At 40.8% G+C, this 10,900-nt stretch overlaps 1 protein-coding gene across 1 annotated transcript in view; it reads right to left on the bottom strand.

Annotated features, from left to right (window-relative positions):
* Positions 1-10,186, bottom strand: part of LOC126234639 (uncharacterized) — a 30,528-nt gene extending 20,342 nt beyond the window's left edge. The window contains exon 1 of the mRNA XM_049943369.1: positions 10,081-10,186. Coding sequence (XP_049799326.1) covers positions 10,081-10,092 — 12 coding nt within the window. The 5' untranslated portion in view covers positions 10,093-10,186. The remainder of the gene's footprint in view (positions 1-10,080) is intronic.
* Between the last annotated feature and the right edge of the window lie 714 nt (positions 10,187-10,900).

The raw sequence follows: 10,900 nt of genomic DNA on the forward strand, positions 1-10,900 counted from the left end.
CTAACTATGCCTGTCAGTAGTTAGTCCCTTCGGTTGTTAGAATCTTTTGCAGTAGTTCGAGTAATGAAGAATTTTTTGAGGTAAGTGATTCATTAAAGGTATGGGTTATTGTTAGTCAGGGCCATTCTTTTGTAAGGATTTTTGAAAGTCAGATTGTGTTGCGCTAAAAATATTGTGTGTCAGTTCAGTGTTGATCAGAATAAGTAAAGCACGAAATGTCTGAGTACGTTCAGTTCTGCTCAGCTGTTTGAAAACCAAATAACGTAAGGGGTTTATCAGCACAGTAATTCATTAATTTTTCTTTGGGGACGTTTCAGTGGCAGCAAGTTCGCGTCACACATTTAATTATTTTTCTGGAATTTGAGACGCGATTTAATTATTTAAACTTAGGGAACGTATGGTTCATGAGTTCTACCAACAAATACAAAATAAATAGAAAATTGACATTTTCAGTCAGTTTTATCAACGTTTTCCCTTAACCACTCCCACCTCATATTGGACTAACTCTAAGCAGCAAACTGAAATGGTAATATCGATTATTGTTATCACTAATCTTATGGATACTAGAATGGAACTGTAAATCTCCAAAACTGTAAACAGAAAGTAAAGAGGGTTCTTAGAGAAACGAAATGAAGCATAAATCGCGAACGTTATCTGGAGTGCAGTTTGTAAGCGTAGCAAAGACCAACTCCTCCCATTTGAGTATAGTTGATATAGTTATGACAGACTTTATTCCCTAGATCCAAAATTTTTCCGTGTTCTCGCTACCTCGTCACCTTAAATGCTCTGGGCAAGAATTTAAAGGTGTAATGGCAATGGCTGCTATAAGGGATAGGGTGCTACTTGCGGTTGGCCTTTGAAAAATGGAACTGTCATTGGATTACATCAAAGAACGTAGTAACAATAAGTGATTTGTGTTCACTCTTAAGAGTATAAGTGGATAGGCAAGCAACAACAATTTGGAAAAAAGGACAGGAGGAAATAAAATGAGCCTCTGATAATATTTTTGCATGTCTATGATGCAGAGGGAAGTGTAAGAAACACACGTGATGAGAAGTACAACCTATCACAGGGCATCTAAATACCTAGAAGGTATATCTGGAAAGAAGTTCACTGATCTCTACAACGAAATTTACTTTTCCGTGTTACGAACCACTATCAAGAGGATTCTTTGCCGTTTTTTGTACCACATTTCTTTCCCGTTTTATTTACAGATAGATCTAGGAGAGACTGACAGCACATACGTTCCTGTATTAGTATACGAGTGCTTGTCTTTCAGAGTATCCGTATGACGGATTCATAGGAAATTGAAGGAAATTCCTAATTTCCGCTTCGAAACCACGATATCTGAATTTTCTAAACCAGTTTCCGCCGAACACAACATCTTTCTTTGTGTACATTCTACGTCTCGTGTCTCATCATTCTTGTTACGTTATTTCACATGTAATTTACGTTCAACGTTCTCAGGTCGACCTGCTATAGTACCCACGCACTTGAGCAATATTCCAGTTACGGAAGCACAAGTGTTTTATAAGCAATATCTTTCGTAGATAAATTGCATAGTGCTGTACCCATAAATCGAAGGATTCCACATCATATACTTGTACCAATGTAGGTACAAGTATGACTCTCCAGTGTAAGGCTGCTACATTTTTACCTGTAGCACATACTTTTATACATCAGAGTCTGGTTGCATGTCTATGTTCAAGACTGATAGTTTTTCAAGATATAACTGGTGATTAATATAAAATTCTTAAGAGATAAAACTTCCTTAGGGATAATTCCATCATCTGCGAAATGCATTAACACATAAGACAACAGCTAACACTAACCGCTAAGAGTGAAACAAGAAAGAAGTCAGAAATCAACCGCGATCGAATCTACACTTTATTGCAGATCTAGATTTCAGCTATAGTATGGACTTGTGAATGTACATAGCTTACTTCAAGCTGACTTGAGCTATGGATATGGTAAGTTCCTGTAATAACATGTGCATTTATAACCCTGTCCAGCTTCCATGGAACACTTCATACGCACTTATGAGACGGGTAGCTATACTGTCGCTGAGATCTAGATCTGCAATAAAGTACAGATTTGATCGCAACTAACTGCTGACTTACTTCCTGTTTTAATTACATTACAGTCTCTGTACACAAAGGTTCCAATGGAATCCAACTTTATGTTAATCGATTGTTACACTACCCTGGGGGAAAACAATACACTACTTCTGCGCATCAGGTTTTTGGGCCTCATCGTGTATTGATGACGGATGTTGCGTCCATTTCAGATAGCTTTGAAGCCAATGATTAGCTCATTTTTATACACGCAGACTGTGCTACGACGAAGATGCCGGTCTACTTCTGCAGTTACATCTACACCTTGCGAAAGAAAGTAGGTATCATACTCTGCTTCTTACACTATCAAAAGTTGATATATCTGCCGTTCCCTTCAGATTGGGAGAAATCTGCACCGGCCTGAAGGATATTTGAGGATCCTTGTCCGAAAAAATTTCTCGTGCTAATCACACACGCCTATGACTGCTGGCTCTGCCGTTCTTTGTACACTCTGATACTGTTGTGGGTACTGCGGTAGGATGACGGTATAGCTCAGACAGGTGTCCAGCCGGTAATACGAGAGTCATTTCAAAAGTCCTGCAAACTGCGCATGCGCGACCATTACGTTGGCGTGATAAAGTTGAAATTTACTTCAGTTGTCAGCGAGACTTACGGCGTGACGGTCGTCTAAATGTATCTGCTGATTCGCGTGTCTGCGTCGTGAGTAATTCAGCTTCAAAACTAATGCTGAAATTGAATCATGTCGGATTACACTTGGTGACCAGCGTCCAATATCAAAGGCTAATCTCTTCGTGGAAAGAACCCAATGGGAATTTACAACACTTTGAGAGAAGTGTATAGAAATAGTGTTGTGGATCGTAGCTCAGTATCGCGGTGGTCTGCTCATTTCCGTAAAGTTCGGGTAAGCACTGAGGATAACGCAAGACGTGGAAGGCCGTCAACTGCAAGTGACTACATCTCTCAGGTTATTGTTAATGACATTTTGAGAGAATCGACGAAAAGCATGTGACGAAACAGCGTATGAGGCCAGAATGTCCGTGACTTTATTTTAGGAGAATCATATCTGAAAAGGTAAAGACGAGAAAAGTTGCTGCCAGATGGGTTGCGCATGATCTGAGTGAAAGGCAGAAAACAGGTCGCAAAAGAGTAACAGAAGAATTGTTTCAACGTTGTCGCACAGAAGGAACATAAGCGATTGCTGCACTTGATGAGACCTTGATACGAGATTTTCAACCAGAACAGAAGTCTCAGATCCCACGATGGAAAAGTTCCAATTTTCCACGCCCGAAATAAAAAAGATCAGAGGTGGAACTGATAATGATCTTTGTGCATAATGCGAGCTGACTCATAGCTACAAATAGAGTATCCTAGCGGAAATCTGTAACAAGCTGTTTCTCTAAAATGTTTCACACCTGAAAATTCGTAGAAGATGGACTGACATGCTTGCAGCAGGTGTCCTTATTTTGCACGGTAGTGCAAGACCGCATATTGTCCTACCAGTGAGAGAAACGTTCGACAAATATGGCTGGGAAACACTTCCCCACCCAACACACGGTTCTGATGTCAGTCCACCAAACTTATATTCGTTTCCCAAGAAGAAACAACTCCGTGGAGAACGTTTTGATACAGCTTCCAGTAAGGTGACCCAAACAATCAGACAGCTCAACAATGAACATGGTCTGTCCGGAATACAGAAGTTCCCAAAACGTTCGGAAGCCGTCATAAGAAAGAACTGAGATTATATTGAAGCTCTGTTAAGGTATTTCCTCCCCCCATGAACCATGGACCTTGCCGTTGGTGGGGAGGCTTGCGTGCCTCAACGATACATATAGCCGTACCGTAGGTATCTGTTGAGAGGCCAGACAAACGTGTGGTTCCTGAAGAGGGACAGCAGCCTTTTCAGTAGTTGCAGGGGCAACAGTATGGATAATTGACTGATCTGGCCTTCTAACACTAACCAAAATGGCCTTGCTGTTCTGGTACTGCGAACGGCTTAAAGCGAGCGGAGACTACAGCCGTAATTTTTCCCGAGGGCATGCAGCTTTACAGTATGATTAAATGATGATGCCGTCCTCTTGGGTAAAATATTCCGGAGGTAAAATAGTCCCCCATTCGGATCCCCGGGCGGGGACTATTCCAGAGGACGTTGTTATCAGGAGAAAGAAAACTGGCGTTCTACGGATCGGAGCGTGGAATGTCAGATTCCTTAATCGGGCAGGTAGGCTAGAAAATTTAAAAAGGGAAATGGATAGGTTAAAGTTAGATATAGTGGGAATTAGTGAAGTTCGGTGGCACGAGCAACAAGACTTTTGGTCAGGAAAATACAGGATTATAAATACAAATAGGGGTAATGCAGGAGTAGGTTTAATAATGAATAAAATAACAGAAGTACGGGTAAACTACTACAAACAGAATAGTGAACGCATTATTGTGGCCAAGATAGACACGAAGCCTACGCCTACTAAAGTAGTACAGGTTTATATGCCAACTAGCTCTGCAGATGACGAAGAAATTGATGAAATGTATGATGAGATAAAAGAAATTATTCAGGTAGTGAAGGGAGACGAAAATTTAATAGTCATGGGTGACTGGAATTCAAGAGTAGGAAAAGGGAGATACGGAAACATAGTATGTGAATATGGATTGGGGCTAAGTAATGAAAGAGTAAGCCGAATGGTAGAATTTTGCGCAGAGCATAACTTAATCATAGCTAACACTTGGTTTAAGAATCATGAAAGAAGGTTGTATACATGGAAGAACCCTGGAGATACTAAAAGGTATCAGATAGATAATATAATGGTAAGACAGAGATTGATGAACCAGGTTTTAAATTGTAAGACATTTACAGGGGAAGATGTGGACTCTGACCACAATCTATAGGTTGTGAACTGTAGATTAAAACTGAAGAAACTGCAAAAAAGTAGGAATTTAAGGAGGTGGTACCTGTATAAACTAAAAGAACCAGATGTTGTGCAGAGTTTCAGGGAGAGCATACGGGAACAATTGACAGGACTGGGGGAAAGAAATACAGCAGACGAAGAATGGGTAGCTTTGAGGGATGAAATAGTGAAGGCAGCAGAGGATCATATAGGTAAAAAGACGAGGGCTAGTAGAAATCCTTGGGTAACTGAAGAAATATTCAATTTAATTGATGCCAGGAGAAAATGTAAGAAATGCAGTAAATGAAGCAGGCAAAAAGGAATACAAACGTCTCAAAAATGATATCGACAGGAAGTGCAAAATGGCTAAGCACGGATGGCTAGAGGACAAATGTAAGGATGTAGAGTCTTATCTCACTAGGGGTAAGATACTACCTACAGGAAAATTAAAGAGACCTTTGGAGAAAGAGAACCACTTGCATGAATATCAAGAGCCCAGATGGAAACCCAGTTCTAAGCAAAGAAGGGTAAACAGAAAGGTGGAAGGAGTATATAGAGGGTCTATACAAGGGCGATGTACTTGAGGACAATATTATGGAAATGGAAGAGGATGTAGATGAAGATGAAATGGGAGATATGAAACTACGTGAAGAGTTTGACAGAACACTGAAAGGCCGGAGTCGAAACAAGGCTCCCGGAGTAAACAAAATTCCATTACAACTACTGGCAGCCTTGGGAGAGCCAGTCCTGACAAAACTCTACCATCTGGTGAGCAAGATGTATGAGACAGGCGAAATACCCTCAGACTTCAAGAAGAATATAATAATTCCAATCCCAAAGAAAGCAGGTGCTAGCAGATGTGAAAATTACCGAACTATCAGTTTAATGAGACACAGCTGCAAATACTAACGCGAATTCTTTACAGACGAATAGAAAAATAGACAGAAGCCGACCTCGGGGAAGATCAGTTCGGATTCCATAGAATTGTTGGAACACGTGAGGCAATACTGACCCTACGACTTATCTTAGATGAAAGATTAAGATAAGGCAAACCTACGTTTCTAGCATTTGTAGATTTAGAGAAAGCTTTTGACAATGTTGATTGGAATACTCTCATTCAAATTCTGAAGGTGGCAGGGGTAAATATAGGGAGCGAAAGGCTAATTACAATTTGTAGAGAAACCAGATTGCAGTTATAAGAGTCGAGGGGCATCAAAGGGAAGCAGTGGTTGGGAAGGGGGTGAGACAGGGTTGTAGCGTATCCCCGATGTTATTCAATCTGTATATTGAGCATGCAATAAAGGAAACAAAAGGAAAGTTCGGAGTAGGTATTAAAATCCATGGAGAAGAAATAAAAATGTTGAGGTTCGCCGATGACATTGCAACTCTGTCAGAGACAGCAAAGGACTTGGAAGAGCAGTTGAACGGAATGGACAGTGTCTTGAAAGGAGGGTGTAAGATGAGCATCAACAAAAGCGAAACGAGGATAATGGAATGTAGTCGAATTAAGTCGGGTGATGCTGAGGGAATTAGATTAGGAAATGAGACACTTAAAGTAGTAAAGGAGTTTTGCTATTTGGGGAGAAAAATAACTGACGATTGTCGAAGTAGAGAGGATATAAAATGTAGACTGGCAATGTCAAGGAAAGCGTTTCTGAAGAAGAAAAATTTTTTAACATCGAGTATTGATTTAAATGTCAGGAAGTCGTTTCTGAAAGTATTTGTATGGAGTGTATATCATGTATGGAAGTGAAACGTGGACGATAAATAGTTTAGACAAGAAGAGAATAGAAGCTTTCGAAATGTGGTGCTACAGAAGAATGCTGATGGGTAGATCACATAACTAATGAGGAGGTATTGAACAGAATTGGGGAGAAGAGGAGCTTGTGGCACAACTTAACTAGAAGAAGGGATCGGTTGGAAGGACGTGTTCTGAGACATCGAGGTATCACCAATTTAGTATTGGAGGGCAGCGTGGAGGGTAAAAATCTTAGAGGGAGACCAAGAGATGAATACACTAGGCAGTTTCAGAAGGATGTAGGCTGCAGTAGATACTGGGAGATGAAGAAGCTTGCACAGGATAGAGTAGCATGGAGAGCAGCCTCAAATCAGTCTCAGGACTGAAGACCACGACAACAACAACTGTTAAGCTATTTAGTCAAATACTTTTCTTCAGTTCTGTCTTACATTATGCAGAACTTTTGAATTAACCCTCGTAGGAGATAGATGCCTATCTGTTCTCGTCTAAAACGTATGGTTTCACCTGAGAGATCCACCGACAAACCGACAACTCACCGGTTGATTTTTGGACAGCGGAGTTCGATAGAACGCAAGGGCGTTCGATTCCGTAAGTCATTTTTATTTCCTTATCGTTTGACCTAACCACTTGGACATACATGGTACGCTGGGCTTTTAAATCATCAGAAATAATCTATAAAAAGAGAATTGTAAAAAGAACAGTAAAGTGAATAGTAAAATAAACAGTTAAAAACATTAAAATCAACAATCAAAAGAACATTAAAATGAAAAATAAGTTAAATATTAAAAGAGCAATAAAATGAACACTAAATTTACACTACAAAAGTTTATAGCCGATTAAGGAAAATGGACGCAAACTTAATCATTAAATATTACTGCCTCAGTCATCCTGCCAGGATACTGCAGCATCCTTCAGTTCATACAGACTTGGGTACGTTCTGATGTTGCAGCCACCCACACTGTAGCCGATTGTTGGCAGAAAGGGACATAGTCACATTATGTGAATAGATTTTGTATATTTGAGAGATCGTGAAGTAATTAAGTACTATGAAAATGACTCTGAGCACATGAGCTTTGGACCCATTTGTACTGTAGGTCCTGGAAAACTCTGTGTCATGTTCGAATGCTGTTGAAAGCTTTCTATTGTTGATGGGGGATCTCGACTCCAGTAAGTCTCTGTGTGCAATCGAAAGTGGGCCATCGAAGCGTCAAATAACCAGGGCCACCATATGTCCGCCGCTGCTCATTGATGATGAAACTTGTGTCTAATAGCAGCTTTTCTACGACTCGTGGGGATTTCTAGCATTTCAACGTCCTCTGTTATATTTGCGGAACGTCCTTATGCTCTGACAGCTTTGAATCACTTCAGCTGATGGACCAAGAAGCCAGAAAACAGCTCTCACTTTGCTTCACAACACTTCGCTCAGCTCAGCTACCTAGAGAACAGTGTTGTTCTCACAATAACGTTTTGGACAAAGTAAACAAATGCCGCAGTATAAAGGACCGTAACAGAAATAAAAAATGTAGCATCTCCTTTGAACGGAAGTCGTATTTCTGTTGAGAGTTCCGTAATGGTATCAACGTAAGGAAGAGCCACTGAGCCAAGTGAACCGCTTGATATGACTCAACTTTTCGAGTATCACCTTCAGCATCTTAGTTTGAAGCAACTTTGGTAGACTATTTTTCTCCTGACACAAAGTGATGATACCCTATGCGTTGAAACTTACTTCAAGAATGGTTTTCCTAAAGTAACTACTGAGTATTTATACGTTAGTAAAATCGCGAATATGATGTATAAACGTATAAGGTAAACAGAAATAATAATTTACTTACGGAACAGTAATAGACTATAGCGAGTCGTACGCATAACTCGACAACCACACATTAAAATCTACTGATATTTAAATGCTTAATTGTAGAAGAATCATAAAAATTCCGAAGAGGAATGAAAGTGCAAGGGGTAAAGAAACCAATGCTAATTTTTGTAGCTGACCTTGAGAACAACTTCTGTCTGGATATAAGGAAGACGTAGACTGATAAAACGGATGGATAGCAAGTAGGGACACACAAAGATTGACGTGTTGATAACAGTTTGTGGAGATGGCTGGTGTTGTAGTTACGAAGTTAGACATAAAACACTGAGACGATTACATGCGATGGCTGGCGTACAGGAGATAGTAGGGGCACACAGAGATTAAACTTGCAAGGTAGATTGTAGCTGATGTTATGTGGTGTAGCTATGAAGTTATGCATGAAAATACTAGCAATGTTACACACAATGGTGGAAGCAAAGAGGATAGCAGAGGCACACAAAAACTGATTTGGGCAAAATTGATTCCGTAGGGAAGTTAGATCTAGTAGTTATGAAATTAGACTCGAAAAGACTACCAAGATTACACAGGGTAGACGAAGGAATGTAGATAGTAGGGGTACCAAAGAATTAAAAAATGCTAAAAATACCACAGAGAATTCAGCTCTAAAGCTGAAGACGAAGCTAGGGACGGCCACTGTGACCGAGCGGTTCTCGGCGCTTCAGCCCGGAACCGCGCGGCAGCTACGGTCGTAGGTTCGAATCCTGCCTCGGGCATGGGTGTATGTGATGTCCTTAGGTTAATCAGGTTTAAGTAGTTCTAGGTCTAGGGGACTGATGACCTCCGATGTTAAGTCCCATAGTGCTTAGAGCCATGAAGCTAAGGATGAAAATATTAGCGCAAGACAGGAAAGATGGCGGAGAGAATGCAACCAATCCAGACAGTGCAATTAAATAAAAGTATCTTCTCAGAAGTTGGAAAGAGAAAAAACAATGAAATTGAAAATGCACCGAATAATTACAATATGTGCAAAGCATATAGTAGAGGATATTTGGTTTACTAATTGTGAAGTTAGACATATAAAAGATTAACATGTCTACACGTGATGGCCGAAGGGAAACAGTAGGAGCGCAAACAAACTAAAATACACAATAAATATTGAAAAGAATGTAGGCTGTAGTACATTTGAAGTTAAATATGAAAGGACTAGCGTAATTACTTCGAATGGCCAAAGTGGGATAGATAGTAGGATTATAGGTAGAATGAAAACGTGCTGAACAGGTTATAAAGGATTTTGGGTGCAGTAGTTGTAGAGATGAAAGAAACAGCACAAGATAGGAAAAGATGGAGAACAGAATAAAATCACTCGAAAGTAAAAATAATGTCTCGAATGAAGATGAAAAGAAATATTCGAAAGTAAAATGAATGTCTTGAATGAAGATGAAAAGAAAAATTTTGCGAATGAAAAGTCCGTGCGAAAACTGCAGAAAAGGTAGGCAGTGTTGTAAAGTAATAGGAGAAGCGGAGGATGTGGAATTGGAGCGCGGCTCGACTCACCGTGTGCTCCATGGTGCTGTCTGGAGGACGAGTGATCCCTGAGGCGGACGCGGGCTTCTCATATAGCGGCAGCGGGCGTTGCGTGCGGCGCGGCGCGGCTCGGCGCCACGTCGTCTCGGTCCGCTTATAACGGCGCCGCCTCGCGTGGCTGGCTTAGTGTGGAGGTGCCACGCCACCCAGGGGAAACATCGCGGCGGCTTCATTTGCCGCCTCTGCCCACCCAGCGCCGCGAAAAATTCTGCAGAGAGAGCGGGCTTTTGTCTAGAGAAGCCCAGCGAGGTCTTCTGCTGGCTTAGCTAACGCATTGCAGTGTCGCTCTCCATTCGACTGCGTAGGCCAGCGAAGAGGGCGTGAGAGAACCTTATCTACATACTTTCACTGCTTTTTCGACTTAAAGCTTAGTCGACCCTCAAAAAAGCAACGTGGTCACTTTGGAGAACTGTAAACAGTCTGCCGTTTTTCTATTTTTTATAGTTTTGAAGCCATAACTTCATACTTTTCATTGTAATTGTAATACACAGAAGGGTCTCAAAAATGTATCCACTGTTTAAAACTCCATAATTTGCAAACTAATTGACGGAGTTGTCTCATTTTTGGTGAAAATGTAGCTTAAAGTCTAACTTACAGATATCAATGTAGGTGTTCGCAATGGTCACCATTAACATCCACACACAAACCATGCCGCCGAACTGCAGCACGAACTACTGACTGCAACGTGTTCAGTTGGATATCTGCACATCAATGTACGATGGTTTCTCGAAGTTCATACAATGTGCGTGGCTTTTGTCCATAAACGACGACATTTAGTGTTCCCCACAGG

Source organism: Schistocerca nitens, chromosome 2, assembly GCF_023898315.1.
Source record: "Schistocerca nitens isolate TAMUIC-IGC-003100 chromosome 2, iqSchNite1.1, whole genome shotgun sequence".
In the NCBI taxonomy this organism is placed as follows: domain Eukaryota; kingdom Metazoa; phylum Arthropoda; class Insecta; order Orthoptera; family Acrididae; genus Schistocerca; species Schistocerca nitens.